Consider the following 19,243-nt stretch of genomic DNA (forward strand, 5'->3'; position numbering starts at 1 on the left):
AAAAATAAATAAGTCAAACAATCACTTCCAATGGTTACAATATTCGATAGAACTGTTCCTATGAGAACTGCGTTTCATTTTTCGATACTGCCAAAAATTAGTTACTATTAAGATAAATATAACAATACATTTATCTAACTTTAAACTTACCTGTTAAATATCCTGAAATAGGAGTACTAGAAATAAACAGATCGTGTTTTTGGTCCTTATATTCCGACCAAATGCTGCTCTTCTCCAAAATCGAAGTTACTTTCTCACCGTACATGAGACTTCTAGTCATAGATTTAAGGGCTTTAACTATTTGTGCTTTAGTCATGGCTGGATTATCGATTAATTCTAATCTAGCTTCTAATAACGTGAGTAAGAATTGGACAAATTCTACATCTAAGGCCTGTTTTATCAACTGGTCCTGATTACTGGAAAACAGCCTGTTGAGCGCTTCACAGGCCACGGCTACCATATCTTTTCGTACCTGCATGGCCTGCTTCAAAGGATGCATGCAGTCCGATTGAGCAATGGCGCTAACGCATATCTGAAATAAAATGATAAAGGGTTAAAAAACGTATAATGTATAATTTCGTCAGACGATAGTTAATATTTTCTTTTGAGGATGTCAAACTACTTTGTCAATATTGCCTCAATAATAGGTAAGTTAATTTTGTTCACATACATGTCAAATTAAAATACTTACATTTTATATAACTCCTAAATAAGTTACAAACTTTTAACTTTTAAAAGCAAAATAAGCTTCACGTACAGTCCATCTAATTTACAAACCGTTGCACGTCATTATCTACGTCAGAGAACGAAGTTGACATAGTTGCCAAAGTATAAAAAATTCCTGAATCCATTTTAAATCAAATAGGTCACATAATTATTGCAAAAGTGGATTATACAACAAAACGAACTAATATTTAATGTAAATAAATAGAAACAAAACAAGAGTTAAAAAATAATCTTGTTAAAAACAATTTGAGCCGCTTGTTTAAAAAACAACATAGTTTAATTAATAGTAAATAATAAAAACAAAACTAAAGTGTCAAAACCGCAACTGTCAAATAAGTGTTACCAATTTATACCAAAATGTCACCTTCGTTCGATTACAGTTACAGTGTTTTCCGAACAAATGTTCTTCATAAAAACGCTTTATAATGCATTTATACAAATTAAATGAAACATATTATTGTGTATTTCTGTAAGTTAACATTAATAGAAATCTTTAAATATGACGGCAACGGCAAGTAAATTAGATGAAGTATAGTTAAGAATTAATAATTTGTAGTATAAACTGTCATAATTTCTTTTATTTCGAAAACGGTATATTGAATATTAACGCAAAATCTACTTACCGTACTCATGGATAATGAGTTAAGTATACATATGGCAGATTTCGGTACAACTATTTGTCTAATATTAGATCCCATTTGTCGACATAATCTAGGAATGTGTCCCATAGATGGTACCAGATCTAAGAGAGCCGGTTGTGATTGCAGCAGAGCACATAAGGCAGTTGTACATAGTTCTAAATATTCTACCTGAAAAATAAATTGTGACAATTGTGAATATTACTCAAACACATTTTCCTTTTGAATTGTGAAATCTAATCCTTTCGATATTACTTTCCCATAAAGTGGAAGTTTACCCAGATAGTCATGATTACTAATCCAGGTAAAACACCTATAGAAGCAACTTTATACAGACCAATAAGCCTCTCCTACCCCAAATGTCAAAAGTTGTTGAGAAACTACTGAACTACCGAGACTGAAGTTGGAAAATAATTTTTTATTTAAAATAAAAGTAGTATTATATAATAGTAGTATATAATATATAAGAGGTGAAAATAGTAGTCAATAAAGCAAATCATAAATTCAATAATATTAAATGTATATTAATGTTTAATAATGATGCATTATGTATAATTTATTATTAAACTAATTACCCGTTAAATTAACCATGCCAATGCTCTTGTACTTTTTTCAAATCTACTAAATGTCTATCTGAATTAACTTCTGCAGTAAACTTGAACACATTAAAATTAATTTCTCGTGCTTGGGATCTTAAACATTTATTTATTTCTGATCGTAATGTACTTCTTTGATATATGTATAGAACATATCTAATGGTTCCGATGGCAATATTATGCAGAGAAAACGCACGAAAAATTAATCATCACAGCATTACTTTTTCTTACAGCACATTAATTGACCGAATGATCGTAAACTAGAGATATAAGAGTATTGGGCGAGTTCAACAATGATCTGTTTAGATCATTGTTGATCAAAAGTTGTTGTTGATTGAAAGATTAGACACTGAAAATTGCCACCGGTTTTGCCACTCACTTGGGATCTGTAATTTGGTATAACACTTGAAACATCATTCGTTATCACATACTTTCCGATCATAGTCAGCTGAGCTGACGGCTTCAGGCGCACACTTATCTGTTTCTTCATTACCTCGAATTCCAATATGTGATGGGATCCAAATGAAGATTACCTCCTTATTAAAATTTTGTGTATCTATCAGATTTTGTTTGATTTTTCCAAAAATGTGATTCTCTGGGTGTATTTTTCCTATGGATTGTAATGAATTTGGTGAATCAGTAAAAACGATGTATTTCTGTTGTGGTAAGGATATAATATATGTGAGTACCCTGTATATGGCATATAATTCTGCATTAAGAATACTGTAGTGTATTGGCAACTGCTACTTCCACGCCATCTGTTGATTTTGAAGCATCTATATATATATATATATATTTATATATATATATATATATATATATATATATATATATATATATATATTTATATATATATATATATATACATATATACATATATATACATATATATATATATATATATATATATATATGTATTTGATAATAAGTTTTTCAGATTTTGATATATTGTATTATGGTTAATAGTATGTTTGTCCAATGAAATTAAGGTAGTTATTATTTTAGGTGTACTCTCAATGTTCATGGTGTAACAGGTTCAAAACTAACGGGAAAGCAAAGAGGTACGGTGGTGTTAAGAGATGAGAGATCATATTTGAAGGATTTGCATTTGATTTAATTGCGTAGGTTAATTTAAAGTACATTCTTCTGTAACAGAGTGATGGTTCAGCTGCTTCGCAACACAGACTTTCTATTTGTGTGGTTCTGAAAACTTCCAAAACAATACGGAGTACAGTATTGTGGATTGTATCTAGAATTCTAACGGAACACGCATTAGCCGATGAATATTCCCAAAAATTTTATATTTTTTCGACCTAGAGGATTGTTATATAGTGAGAGTGAAGGGTGATTAGGGTAGCTTTTCTTTGAAAATAATATAAATTGTGTTTTTTTTTCTGTAGAAAATTGAAATCCACAACTTTGCGACCATTTCTCTAGTTGATGTAAAGACGTTTGTAGCATATTCGTGCTGTTTTCCATATTTTGACTTCTCGCATAGATAACAAGGTCGCCTTCGAATAAGAGACCTTTCAATGGTGAGTTCATACTGGCTAAGACATCATTTAATTTTATTGCCACAAAAAAAGTTTAGGGCTTAAAATTGATGCTTGAGGAATACCATTACCTAATTTTGTTTTTGGTGATAACATACCATTAGTTTTAAGTTGGAATGATCGATTGGCTAAGAAATGATTAATGAACGCTAGGCAGTGTCTCCTGATATTTAAATTATTTGGTGTCTTAACTATTAGGTGTTTTCAAGTAGTATCATATGCTCCCTTGATGTCAAAAAATATTGCAAGTAGCAAAAGCTACAAGTACGTCATTTGTTAATGGTAAAATATTGTACATTCTTGACCGATTTCTACAGAAATTACTTTGATTTGGAATGATTAAGTTTCGATTCTCAAGAGTCCATAAAAGCCTTTTATTTACAATGTTTTCCAGTAATTTACCCATATCACATTATGTCAAAGATATTGGTCTATATGAATTTGAATTATCTTCTGGATTGTTTGGTTTTAAAATTGAATGTATACTTTATTCGTTGCATTTCTTTCTTTTCAACTGCCTAACGTGTAATGCCCATCGCATAACATACATTATAGATGTATTTTTTTTATGGTAAGCCTAAAGAATTTATCTTTCATTATATTCGGAATTTTCTGTCGCGCTGTTCCTTAAACAAAAACTTGTTTAAGTAAAAAAGCGAATACTATTGTTAAACCAAAATACCAAGTAATCATTACTTAGTATTTTTTTACCAAAATTTTTAATTTTAATCATAATTTAATTTTTCTTACAACTGAACTTAACAATAGAAATCTCGAAAATTTAGGGTAATTAACATAATGTAACTTATCATAATTTTTACTTAGCGTTGTGCCAGCTTGAATAGGTTCTTTGGTAATGTTTAATACTTACATTAGGTTTGTCTTTACTCATAAGATTAAGGCAAGTTTCCATCAATTCCGTGAGGAATTCTTTCGGTTTTCTCAAATTCCAGGATGGATTAGCGATGAAAATCCTCAGATAAACACCACCAACGACAACTTCGTTGGGCGTGGCGAGATTCGTGAGGCCGTTGGTATCGGGCATCTTCCACTGGATGGAAGGATTGCAGCTTTGTTCAGTCTGGTGCCTAAAACATAACAAAACCGTATGTGAGTGTGAAGTGTATACAGGATATTGAGTGAGACTTGTTGGGCTCACGTTAACAACAATAAAGAGAAACTAATATATGATGCAAAATGGGTAGGAAAGTGATGGAGACTAATTTTAGGTTATTAAAATCTATCGGCCGTATTTCCCACCAAACACATATCTCTAGAGAAGTCAGTTTTAATCATGTTCGATTATGTCTTTTAATTTTGAATTGACTACTGAAACAATAAGTTAAAAAATTGAAATACAGTTGCAGTTGTTAAGAATGGGCCATAATTATTTATTTAGTTAAATATCCTATCATGTTTAACATGAAAAAAACTATATTTTAATAATATTTAATGTTAAGAATCACGTTTTTGTGTTAGGTTTAATGTTTGGAGCGGCACCTAGTCTAGCTCTGAATTTGGCAATGTTTATATTTTGTAATACTACAATTTATATTACTATTACATCAAAAAATGAATAATATAATTTGAATTGAATTATCAAAACATACCGTTGAATCACAACGCATAAAATAATATTATATTAAACGGAAAGTGGGAATTTCTAGTTCCGGAGTGATATAGATGCGTGACTCGGTCCAATTTAAGAATGACAATCGGGATAGCATTAGTCTAGGTATCGAGTTAAGGAGGAAATCCCATGCAAGAGTGGCATCTCCGTGCTGCAAACTGAAACAGTAAACTCAGGACAATTGTGCTACTTCCCCGAATCAGTGATACAGGAAGTTACGTAATAATAACGAATTACCAACTTATGTAGAAACACACAAAAATAGTCACAGACAAGCAGGCCATCGAAATTTGCAAATCTAAGAACGCTTTCCATTCTCATGCATTATGAAGAATACTTTGGAACCATCGATAAATCTGGATCCTTTGACCCCACCAAGACTTAGATTAACCAATAACTCGAACAGTCTATATCTTCTAGAAATATATAGGGAACCGTATATCTTGAAAGCCATTAAACAACATCTTACTTTTCTAAACGATCAACCTGCTTCAGTATGTTACGAAGAATTCACCAACACAAGAGTTAAACTCTTTTTGGCTTCCGAAGGACTTTCCACTAAGACTGAAGGTATACGAAAAATCCTTCTAGAATTTAACGATGCCTATGGAATTGGTTCAACTGAGGTGGAAGCTGATCTTGCTGCTTTTAGGTCCTTTAAACTTTTGATGTGTATTTACCGATCCCGTCCACTGAGTTAGTAAACAAATCAATATTATATTCGACAAAAAATTATACAACCATCTCCCTTTGCAAATTAAATCTACAACTTCTTTCCTTAAGTTCCGTAAATTGACAAAAGGCTATCTATTTGAAAGACCATATAATTCAGTGGAAGAGTTTTTTAGTCTATCTATCTGAAAAGTATTTTTATATATATTTGGGTATCACAATCAGCAACTTAAACTTATTAATTCGTAAGGATTTATTAGGCAATTTGCAATTTAGTTAAATTTTGCAATGGATTGTATATTTTATTGTCTTTTATTTTGTGATATTGACGATTTATGTAGTTTTAGTAAATTTTAATTGTTATTGTTATTTTTTTTACTTTTTGTAAGCTTTGTCCATAAAATTGTACAACTTTCAGTGACAATAAAGCATATTTCTATTCTATTTTATAAAACAGGCAAACATAATTTTTTTAACGCAGATGCAGCTAAGTTTTATATATTTTTTTGGCATACCTCGAGTTTTTAGCAGCTGGGAACCCTAATTTGCAACATTTTTTCACAGGAAACCTTATATTATCATATTAAGAAAAAATTAGGTTTAATTTGATATAAAAAACATGCACATACTTTAAGAGCAGCGTATTTTATTTAAAAAGTAAATAAACGAAATAAAATATTTGTTCAAAAATTAATTACTATTAATTGAATTAAAAATATTTGCTGCCACTTTTTGACTGGCAACCTACTATCAATGTATTCTCTTAATTTTAAATGTATTTAAAAATGTGAGTTTGATTAACTAAGTTATGAACGTAGTGATTCTGCAGTGGGATCTTAGACTATAGGTTACAGGACAACCTATATCAGTTATGCTATTTCAAAGTATCTGTATTTAGTAAAATGTTGTTGGTCAGGTAGATATACATAAACATAAAGTAATATAATAATATAATATCAATATTAAAAAATAATAATAAATGTTCACTTACTCTCTTCTAAATCTAGCTACCACTTTGCACACATTATCTTTGGCATCTTGATCCCAAATAAGTTCCGGGTGTTCGTGGGCACTCTCGAACATCGTCACCGAAGCTTCGGGATTGTCCCGCATGGCGTCGGCGAATATCGGCGGCAGGAAAGCGCCTAAAGCTAATCTCACTTTCGGACCAACCAACTTATCCAAATTCATCCTCGCTAATAATTCCGCGCACGTTTGCCTTACGTTCGGATTTGTTGAGTTGCAAAACAGATCGAGAAGATAGATTACCTGAACAAATGTTTATTTAATTATTACTAATTATATAGTTGTTTCAAATAAAAAAAAAGTTTATGTATACAAAAACTTTATAACAGAAGAATATCCATATCGAGATTCTAATGAATAAAATAATTTCATGACAATACAAAAACTGTTTATTAATTAAAATTGTTCCCAACGTAAAAAAAATTAAATGAAAATATCTTGTACCTGAATTAAACTTCTAACGAATTAAGTCAGGAGTGTAGAGAGAGAATAAGGTGGGATTGAATACATTATTTTCTGAATAAACTTGAATAATAACTAAATAACTTGAATAAATGTTATATCACCACTATCCATCATCACTCTCTTTACCTTTATCAAAGAAAGTTTGATAAAGATAAATACATACCTTTATAAAACATTGGCGAAACTACAGACTTTCAGTTGACAATGCCTAAAAATGAAACTGAGCAGATATCCAGATGCAGATTTCTGATTATGGAAATATGGATGAAGGGAGAAAAAGAAAAAAGAATGCAGATCAAAGTAAATAGAAGCGAAACAAAAATAAAATGCTACGAATGAAGGATAAGTTTTAAGTTGGGTTCATTAGAGACAAGATAATGTATTTTGGCATAATACCGAAAGAGAGAGACCCAATTGAGATCCATATTTGTCCCTAAACTATGCGAAAAATCCTCCAAGAGAAACTGCAGATAGTTAACAGAAGAAATGAGGATGGAAATTTTCAATTCCTTTTGAGATAAGCTAAATTGAGACCAACGAAAAATTTATGTTTTTTCGCATTTGGAAAGACATTGTGTGGCTAGGTCAACGACAGAAGGAAACTCAAGCAGGAGATAGGCAACTCTACGTTACGCATTAACCAGTGCAAATGAGAAATACTGTTTCAAAATTGGGTAAAAGAATCGAAATATGCAATGCAACCTGAAACTGGGTCTTGAATAAGTGCAGAATAGATAAAAACCACAAAAACCACAGAGTCAGTCTGTTTGATGCTTCCAAAAAATTTCTGAACAATTTTTTTGACAAATTCACTAGCAACTCTCCCATTATGTATATTACATTTTATATTTTATAATTACCTTCAGCAGAAATGTAATAAAAAGACCTTTAAAGGTTATAGAAAAAAAAAAGGAGAAAATAAAAACTAAACCATGAATGTGTTGCTTGTGTGAGTCCATTTCAAAAGGTAAAAGAAATAATAAATTAGACTTCTCACAATCAATTTAATTTAACTATCAGACGACCGGTTTCGCTTTCTACAATATGCAAAGCATCTTCAGGTCACGATACAAAGTTAAATAAATGCTGAAAATAATAAACCCATATTAGGGTGTTGTCTAATAAAGGTAAAACAAAGATAGGTGATATAAATTATATAAATTACAGTAATTATGCCAATATTACATGTCTGTGGTTTTTCAAAATGAATAAAATGTTTAAGCAGACAAGGTAAGACCCACAAATTGGTAAAATAGTCTATTAAACTGTAATGAATTAATAAATAAACAAAGAAATAAAACATTACTTACATGCCGGTACTCTATTAATTGATGGTTGAAAGAACATGGTTCAAACTATCTTGTATTGTTGATTGGAGAACTCAAGTCAACTATTGTAATTGTTTAACAGTAAACGGGGAAGTTCTTGAGGAGACAGATTTTATCCAATGAAGTAGAGATAGGTAAATGTAATTGTTTGTTTGATGAAAGTAATGTTCTATACCATTAAGTTCTTTAAAGTTATGTATTTATATTTATTCTGGAGATATATTTATGAAATGTGTGTTATTTATTGAGATTTTTATTTTTTTTTGTTTTGGAAGGTGACAGTTGTCACCTTCCAAATAACACACATTTCATAAATATATCTCCAGAATAAATATAAATACATAACTTTAAAGAACTTAATGGTATAGAACATTACTTTCATCAAACAAACAATTACATTTACCTATCTCTACTTCATTGGATAAAATCTGTCTCCTCAAGAACTTCCCCGTTTACTGTTAAACAATTACAATAGTTGACTTGAGTTCTCCAATCAACAATACAAGATAGTTTGAACCATGTTCTTTCAACCATCAATTAATAGAGTACCGGCATGTAATATTGGCATAATTACTGTAATTTATATAATTTATATCACCTATCTTTGTTTTACCTTTATTAGACAACACCCTAATATGGGTTTATTATTTTCAGCATTTATTTAACTTTGTATCGTGACCTGAAGATGCTTTGCATATTGTAGAAAGCGAAACCGGTCGTCTGATGGTTAAATTAAATTGATTGTGAGTAAGTCTAATTTATTATTTCTTTTACCTTTTTAAAAACTAAACATTAAAGGAATATAAATCTGCTAAATCTTACCGCTCCTTTGTTTAATGCTTCCTTCACAATCTTGGTAGTTGCCATCAACGCATACAGAGCTTCCAAAGTCTGCGGTTGCGAATCTTGTAGAGTATAAATCACCAACAATAAATAACCTAATACTTCACTGGTAGCTATATCAGTAATGCAGTCGTTATTTCTCGTAACCAATGAAATAACGTTTAGTGCACCTTTCTGGATTGGAATATAGTTGACGTTGAGTAAACCGAAAAGTAATCTAAAATGACCGATGCATTGTGTCTCGACGCCGACGTTGTTTCTTATCACATTTGTTAAAGCTTCAAGTGTCATCACAGTATATTTTAACCTATCTTCTATGGTAACAGAAAACGCTATGTTTACTAAATTTAGGAGGTCTGGGGATTGTTGTTTTACGTAATTTAGGAGTTCTATCACAAAGCCCTTGGGGTCCTAAAACAGAAATATATTATAATATTTAATATTGTGTTTATACGGGATTATGCCACAATTGATTGTAATGAAAATTACATTTTTAACTAACTAATATTTGACATTCAGATTTCCACTCCCGAAATCATTTTCAAAAAAGATTATTTTAAATTAGTAAGCTGTTATTATAACCAATAGTTGTTTGGCGGTTATATTTTTCAGATCGAGGCCAAATAAGTCAAGTGATTTATTTGGCCTCGATCTTGTAGGCAAATAGCCATGCTTTTAGTTGTAAATTCTGAGGGTGGTGTTGTTACCCTCAGTGTGATATTAAATTCTGATTATTTTGAGCGTTTATGTGTGTTATATATGTATTATATATAATTGTAAATAATGTGTCTCTGACTTTCTATTAATCCACTAATGTTGGTATATTCTTGTTGCCGACTTCTTTTAGTATTGGCAACCAGAGCCTGCTACATTCTGCTGATGAGTTTGCTATTTTTATTAAGCAGAATGAGAGCTGCTTCTTTTGATTTTTCTCTTTTCCATGTCTGCTTTTTTAATGATTATTGATGCATATTTCCATTGTACTCTGTGCTCATTGTCCCAGGCAAGTCTCTGTTTTTAATGTATGTTTCATGCTCTTTTATCCTGACACCTAGTGGTCTTGCGGCTTCCCCTACATATTTTAAAAATGCAGTTATTTGATCTCTCTTGTGTGTTGTTAGGTTTGGTTTTGGACAGAACAGATCTCAGTGTATTGGTTGATTTGAATATTGTGATGTACTTATTTCCTATTCTTTTTCATTTTTCCGATAAGCCCTTTAAATATGGTAATATTTCAATCTCTAAATCCCTTCTTGCGAACATTTCTGGATTGTTTGTGATGTTTTGGTTGGTGTGGTGGTTGTTTCACATCTTCAATCTTGTGAAAGTACTTGTTTATAAATTATAATGGGTAATAATTTTTTTTAAACCTTTGTTAGTAGATTTTCTCCCCTTGAAATGCATTTTTATTAGAGCAGATGTTTTGGGCTCCATCATGTAATGATTTGATTATTCTCTTTTTGATAATTATATTGTGGTTTGGGTGGCAATTTAAAAATGTGTTGGAGAGGGTTTTCTGTAAACTTTGTTAAATAGCCCGTATCCTCTTTTGTGATTAACACATCCAGAAAAGGAAGTGAATTTTTGTTTTATTTTTCCATGATGAATTTGATTGATTCTTCTTTGCTGCTGATGTCCATCAGAAATTTATTCATTGCTTCTGGCCCGTGAGTCCAAATGGAAAACACATCATCTACATATCTCCACCACACTGTGAGTTGTTGGTCTTGTTTATGTACAATGTTTTGTTCGAATTCATCCATGAAAATATCAGCCAATTATGGAAATAAGGATGAGCCCATGGATAATCCGAAATCTTGTTTATAAAAATCATTACCCAGTTGAAAATAAGTGTTATCTGTGCAAAGTGTTAGTAGTTCAATGATATCTGATACATTCAGTTTGGTTTTGTTGTCAATGGATCATCCCTCTCTAATTTAATTCTTATTATTTTTAAAGTTTTCTCCAATGGAAACAAATTGGTGAAAAAGCTGATATTGATACTGAAACTGACTAGCATATTGTTAGAATATTATCCTTTTATTTGACTAACAATAAATCTTAAAATGCAGCACCACCAGTGTGTGCGAAGTTTGGGCAATCGACGCATACATTCGGTTATTCGTGTCCTTTGAATTGTGTCAACCAACCGACAAGTGGACGGATAGGCTATTCAGGTATTTGCTTATGCGTGTGAACAAAGCAAATAATTGACGAATGTACTGTCCACACTTCGTCTTATGCTGCAGACTGGGAACTCTTTCCACGAGCTTCAGACTGGAAACTCTTTCGAGAGGAGTTCAGCAATAACTTCATGGGTCTTCCCCTGTGTCGAGGCGGAGCTAAGGAGATAAAAATCTCTTTGGATCACAAGCTCCATCATTCCCTCTCCAAAGATCTGACTCCGTGGGTGGGTCAAGTGCGTCTTCCCAGTAAAAATCTATCTTCCACTGACGATGAGGTACTAAAGACTCTCTTAGACGCTCACTTCCCAGAAGGCAAGGATGCTGCTGCCCCAGCTACGATAAGGCTCCCGGAAATGGGTGATTTTCGAATGGCGAAGGAGCTAGTATCGTATACGAAGGTGTACGATAATATATATCGTTATCGTATAACGAATAACACATAGCGAAGTGTGGTGCCGCCATAACAATTTTTTGACGACTCGGATCGAAATCCACTCTCAAAATTCGTAATCAGCAGCCAAAAATACATATAATAAACTTGGGTGGACCCATCAGAATTGAGAAGGCCAGAGTGGCCCTTAGATAGCTGGCTGTTTGTTTAACCTTCGACATTTAAAATTAGAATATAATATTTTATAGAAGCAAAAGTATACATACCTTAATCGGATACGTTGGTTGTTCGTTATAAATCTTGATAAATATATCGCCAATTTTGTGTTCCCCATCATGAGCGGAATACTTGAATTCATTTGGATTATAGAAATCGCCTTGGTTTCGATTATTCCTTTGTGTCTCCAAAAAATCCATAAGCTCAGCCCTCGTTCCATTATCCCAAATCAGGTACGGAGTCTCCGTATTACTATTAAGAATCTTCAATATCTATAAAAATATATACTGAATGAAATGATATTCAAAAATATATAAGGAAGAAGTAATATTAATTTTTATAGGATTTTTATAGGACAAATATCACTAGAATTGCATTACATGAAATGAGGTAAGTAGAAGTTACCGCAAAACATATTCTATTCAAATATAGACAAGGCATTAAGTTGGAGATTTAAAGGAAGAAATAAATATTTCAAGAAATAATTTAAAACACTGACAAATACGTGAAGTATACATATAGGTCATGGTAGAATGAAATTCCATGAGAACGAGGGTATTTACGAAAACGAAGAAGCAAATAGATTTCAGCAAAAGGAGAGAATGAAACAAACCTGAACAGAAATATTAGATATTTTAAAAATAAATGGGAAACGGGAAGAAGCAACCAAGAGAAAATAAAAAAAGTACTAGCCAAAAAGGAAGCATCTAAAAATCCTAATAATGACTGATTATAATTATATCTACGTGCATTACATGCAATCATAATCATAGTCGTTGATGACATCATAGTCAATCGTCGTTGATCTTAGTTAAGCACTTTAATATGATTATCAAATAAGTATGTCATCGTCCGGTTAGACTGTACATGTGATTATAGTGATTATAAATATAGAAACAGATATGTAAAGACCTAAATTTTTACTTTATTGCATAGGAACAGAGGAACGGATGAAAAATCCGATACTAGTTATCAAATCGCCTGACTCAGATCAGATGAACAATAATAAGGAACTTGGTTCAAAATAGAAAAAGGGACAATAATTATATGCTAAGAAATAGAATTAAAAACTAGTAGGTAGTATGGTCTCAACAGACCACAACATTGGATAAAGTGTCAACGCACTAGTCAGCTCTAAACCTACAGATATTGTCACACCGAATAGGTTAGGATTATTTTCTCATTTTTCAGATTTAACGGAAGTAATAAAAAATTAATAATACATACCTCTTCTGGTTTTTCATCTCCGAGTTGTTCGCTAAGATAGCCGGTCAACAGCTCTTTTAAAATACCCCTTGTAAGTGAATTCGGTGGTGGTTTATCATCACCTTGTACGTATCCTCCTAAAGCTGCACAAGCTTGCACCGCCTTCTTGGCAAGCATATTACTGACCTCTTGTTTGTTCGCTTCTTCACTCTTTTCTACACCGCCCTCGTCTAATGTGAAATCGTAGTTGAACATATACAATAACAGATGCCACAAGGCGCCAGATTTAAGCAGTTCCATTTGCAGTATCGAATCCATGGAAAGTGCAGTAACACATTCTGTTGCAACGGAACAAAGTTTGGTCAAGTGCTAAAATAGATATCATAATGTCAAAATCTTAAACCAAGATCTTTAATTATTAATATTTATTTATTGTTTACATTTCACGACAGGTCTTGTGAGCGTAGGTTGTAACATTTTTTTTTATAATTAAAATATTAAATAATTTTTAATCCCTTTACCCCTGTTGCTGATACGCCCATGGCCGTATCCGCAAATAGATATGCGGGTGGGCTCTCTCACCCTTAGCAAATTTTATTGGAACATACCGACTATCACGGAGTTCTCAAAGTACGGATGGTCGTACTCATCAAAAGAGGCCGAAGTAGAATATTTTATGGTAGAGCTTTGTTAACCTTTTTCGGTTCCAGGCGGGTCATTTTGATAACTTTGGTAAACACAGTCGTAAAATCTCTTTACAGTGTCTTTCTGGAAGAACCTAATTCATAAGGTTTTATCTTTTCTCACGGTTCCCAACTATAAGAGCCCCGTTACTTACCTAGAACATCTCTATGTTAGGGTATCTTCCTAGAGATGAAAATAGCCATGGCGTTGTTTTAGGCAAGTTGTCATTTTTAAGTGGGAGATATCCCACTTTTTTTTTGGAAGCTTGTTAAATTTGGAGAGGACGAAACTGACTCTGGGCAGGACAGTCTTCGAGTAAAGACGCTTGTTTATCTTATTGTTCTCTGTGAATTTTTTCTTTGAGTGTATATACACTTAAATCTTTGAAATATCTTATTGTTATAAACTACCTTCATTTTGATTAACTTCAGTGCTTGATACTAATACAGTATAGTAGAATCAGTGAAATAGTGCAGCAGTCATCGAGATTTATTCTAAGTTATCGTAATCATATTACCTTCAATTATCTGGGCGAATAATATTGTAATCATATTACCCAATCCTGGATGAATCTGAGTCAACCATTTCTTCACATGTAGTTAAGATTAACTAGCGATTTATCAATTCAATTAAAAGAACATTTAATTCTTTCATACGAACTTTCAATCAGTTATTAAGACTGATATACAACTTCTCACAAATAATAATTACGAACATTCAATATTCAGTAAGAACAGTTAATTAAACTAAAAACAGTGCGAGACAGACAGTTAACTTACAACCAAGTGCGGGTTGGTTTCATTTTTATACTACAGAATTCTTGTAATCTTTTTGTATTCTTTTGAATTTAAAGTTAATTAATTTTGTTTTATTTGCTATAATTGCTATCCTTTTTTAAATTTACTGTACCCGTTATCTCGAGATAAGCCCATAAACAGCGAAGAGGGATTTCTTTAATCAGCTTTAGTTGAATTTTTTTAAGTACTACCAGGCTCTCTTCGCTGATAATTTAATTTGTGCATGATTTTATTATATTGTATCTGTAAGGGTATTTCTTGAGCATAATACTGTTTATTTCCATATGTATACAAACATTTATTAATTGATGGTGCATTTTTTACTTGTGTTTACATTCAGCCGCCTATTTAACTGTGTTGTTGAATATATTGTTTTGTTTTATTCTTGAATTTTTTTTCTCGACTAATAAGTTTACTGATAAAATAATACTTCTGAGTATTTGCTTATTATATTAAATTATTATTATACCTTCGACCAGGAGAAAGATCAGGCTGATTAAGTTTCGTAGGAAAGTAGGTGGAGGGAGTCCATCTAATATATTTAGTATTTGTTTATGTAGTGTGTTGACAAAATTTATTTAATAATTAACTGTTGATATCTTTCCTTGGATTTGGTCTCAGAACATAAATATCTTTCCTTATCTCTTTTTGTTTCTTAATTTTCCCCTAGAACCCCAAAAAGTTAAGTGGTGCCTTTTTTCTAGATTATCTTATCTTTGGTAATTTTACCCATCTATATTTCTGTTTATTTCTGTATCTTTTCTAATATAACTTATCCTGTCCTATCTTTACTTATTTCGTCCGTGGGACTCATCCCCGGTATCAAAAGCTGGTTTCGAACCCACGACTCGTTCTCCACCAACCATCTGGTTGTCGTCCGCAGTGTCTCCATTGGTGACCTTTCTAGCGCCATCCAAAAAAGGTTTCCGAGGTTACAGGTCATAAAGTTACATCTAAAATACTTCATGTCTAAAGTGCTTGACGATATATATGTATTCTGCTTCCCCTCTCCAGTCCAAGTCACTTAAGGCTCTCTCAACCTTTTTTATCCATCTTGCCCTCGCCCATTGAAACTTAAGATTTTTAATTTAACACAGTTCAATTGCTGATGCACAGTCCGTTACTAAAATCTTCCAGAAGACCTCTCGTATAACTTAATTTATAAAATAAATTGTTTACCTTAAAGTATAGAAGCCTACATAGATCATGTACCAGCTGCTTCAGTTCAACCATTTTTTCTCTACAGGCTGGGAACTGAGCCGCCACGGTAAAGCATCTTGTTATATGTGTGCAAACTTGAACGGGTACTTCGTCAGGCTTTGAAGAATTGTTGAGAACATCAACGCATCTAGTATATGCTTCTAATAATACCTAAAACAAAATAATAGTTATTTCTTATTGGAATTTTGTACTTGTTCACAGTGTTAGTAGTGATGCTGGTTGTCAACTGACAAATTCTAAGAATAATTGCTTTAACTGCCCTCAATGCAAAGTAAGGTTTTTAACACAATTAAATTTGCACTTCGTGCAATAAGTACTTATATTTTTCAAAAACTTACCTCTAAACCATTTTCACGTCGCAGTTCTTCAGCATTTAGAGCAGAACAGTGCACCGTGTGATAGGCCAGTTCACACGCAGCGGTAAGAAGAGGAGCATTCTTGGAAAATAATTGATCATCTGCAGTTTCTATTTTAATTGTTTTAATTAATTGGGGATAGCCAGCATACTTGTATGGTTGCAAATCTACAATGTAAGAAAATATTTATTAAAGTGAGTTACAGTTATGGATAGACTGATGTTAATTACACAAAAGCATATTTATGGTGAGATGCACAAAATGACATATTTTCGACTCGGCTGGCGAAATAATGGGAAACTAGATACTCATTCAGTGGAGTATCTTCCAAATGTTGATTAGTGTTATCTTCAATTTCAACAAATATGCGCTCGTCTGTTTTATTGCCACGATCTTAGAGAACGGTTATTTGTAACTGTCACTTTTGTTTTCTTACCTTCAGAATATCTTCGGAACAAAATACTTTGAGTTTGTAATACCAGCACAATATTATTTGGATTTGGCCCATTACCTGTCCAACTAGTTCGACTACACAAAAATTCATAAGCTTCGTTCACTTTTTCAAACATTTCCTAAAAGTATAAAGTAAAGATTAGTGCATCGTTGTTACTGAATTTTATTTCAGAAAAAAAAAAGATCTCACATAGGTAAAGTTTATTTCACGAAAAATGGTTGAGTGCTTAATAATTGCAATAAAACCCGACCGCAAGTACTCCGGCTTAGTCAACATTAGTTGAGCAGGTAAGTATTCAGGTAAAATTGAAGCTACTGTGTGGAGTGTCGTTATCTTGTTTGTATAATAAATTCCTGGTAATATAAAAACGATTAAAAAATCGTATAAAATTATAAAAACGACTAGAATACATTTTATTTACTAAAGTTGTAAACATTTTAACAGTGAGTTTCACTATCAATGTTTGATCTTTTAATGACCACAATAAATTTGTTGATCGTTATTTTCTGGAATAATTATACAGGTTCCCTCTATTCTGTATAATTTGTAAAAGTACATAAAACCGATGAGAAATTTTTAAATATACATTTTGTTTCATTTAGTTGAAAGTGTTACCAGTGTTATACCTATTTATACCTATAAAATAGCATTATGTGGCGTCCGTGGAAAAACATTGATGGTGCTTCTTCCAGTGTTCCAGCAAAGAAAAAGCATTTATCTACTGACGCTAGAGAAATCGTAAAAACAATATATAGTTCTTTACTTACAAGAGGACTTACTGCTAATACTGCTGCCAGTGAAATATCTGATTTAACGAAAATACCTCTAACCACAGTGAAAAGAATTACATCAAATCCCATTAAGTCAAGAAGGAAGCGTAAGGATGCCGGTTCTACCAAATGTATTGACGAAAGTGATAAGGACTTAATAAGACGAAAAATTTACACAATGTACGAAGAGCAACGGATACCTACATTAGATGCTTTAAAACAACGGTTTACTAATGATGATACACAAATAAACTGTAGCCGCATTAGTCTTTGGAGGATTTTATCTAAAATGGGCTTCAGATATCGTACAATTGACAAGAGGCAAGTGCTTATGGAGTCCCATCGTTTACAAAAGTGGCGTACTGAATATATAACTTCCATAAGAAAGTACCGTACAGAAGATCGACCAATAATTTATCTGGACGAGACATGGTTTGACACTCATGAAACACCATCCAAAGGATGGTCCGATTCTTCCAACAGGTGTCAAACAAAAGCTCCATCAAACAAAGGGAAAAGAATAACAATTTTACATGCAGGATCAGAAAATGGTTGGATCCCAAATGCCTTGACTTTCTGCAAAGAACATTAAAGACTCCTACGTGGACTACCATGAGGATTCAACGGCAGAGCTTTTTGAGCAATGGTTTAAGAATTGTCTTATACCTAACCTTCCTCAAAATAGTGTGATAATAATGGACAATGCAAGTTACCACAGTCGTCAATTACATAAGTCTCCAAGTGCAAATAACACGAAAATTGAAATTCAAAACTACCTGTTAGAAAACGATATATATTTTGAAGAAAGTTATTTAAAAAATGAACTGTTAGAAGTGTTAAAATCATTTTCTATTAAAAAAGTATATGTTTGTGACGCATTGGCCGAGGACATGGGACATACAGTGTTACGGTTTCCGCCCTACTATTGTTTATTTAATCCCATAGAGCATATGTGGCACCAACTAAAGTCAAATGTTAGGTCACAAAATGTTTCTCCGACTTTAAGTGGTAGTGTAGTCGAATTAATAAGGAAATGTGTTGATGATATCTCCCCAGAAAGTTGGAAAAATTTAGTACGCCATGTAATGAACGTAGAAAATTCATGTGTTACTTTGAATCACATAACTGAACCAATTGTTATTAATCTTGAAGAGGATAGCGACAGCAAAACAGAATTAGGTATTTAGGAATTTATAAATATATTTTGGTTATTTTGGGTATTTTTTTTTTTGTAAATATTAACTATTTTTCTATATTTTTTTTCAATTCATTTATTTTTTGTACATTATGTATTCGTTTGTATGTATGTACTGTAAATAGAACTATTATTACTGTATATTTTTAACGATATCCGATTAGGAAGAGCAAAAACTTTTAAACACGCCAGTTTTTTGCTAACAGTCCTAAGCCTGTAAAAAATTGTTCAATTATCAAGTATATTCACTCGAACAACCTGAAAATACCATATGAAATAATTTAATAAAT

The 19,243-nt window shown here is 32.2% G+C and overlaps 1 protein-coding gene across 1 annotated transcript in view; it reads right to left on the reverse strand.

Annotated features, from left to right (window-relative positions):
- Rme-8 (receptor mediated endocytosis 8) overlaps positions 1-19,243 on the reverse strand; it is a 52,090-nt gene that overhangs the window by 1,224 nt on the left and 31,623 nt on the right. Inside the window, exons 20-29 of the mRNA XM_072522227.1 lie at positions 16,971-17,106; positions 16,517-16,701; positions 16,137-16,328; positions 13,498-13,845; positions 12,321-12,542; positions 9,457-9,888; positions 6,807-7,084; positions 4,385-4,601; positions 1,350-1,535; positions 151-532 (exon numbers count right to left, since the gene is read on the reverse strand). Coding sequence (XP_072378328.1) covers positions 151-532; positions 1,350-1,535; positions 4,385-4,601; positions 6,807-7,084; positions 9,457-9,888; positions 12,321-12,542; positions 13,498-13,845; positions 16,137-16,328; positions 16,517-16,701; positions 16,971-17,106 — 2,578 coding nt within the window. The remainder of the gene's footprint in view (positions 1-150; positions 533-1,349; positions 1,536-4,384; positions 4,602-6,806; positions 7,085-9,456; positions 9,889-12,320; positions 12,543-13,497; positions 13,846-16,136; positions 16,329-16,516; positions 16,702-16,970; positions 17,107-19,243) is intronic.

This window comes from Diabrotica undecimpunctata, chromosome 2 (genome assembly GCF_040954645.1).
Source record: "Diabrotica undecimpunctata isolate CICGRU chromosome 2, icDiaUnde3, whole genome shotgun sequence".
Lineage (NCBI taxonomy): Eukaryota > Metazoa > Arthropoda > Insecta > Coleoptera > Chrysomelidae > Diabrotica > Diabrotica undecimpunctata.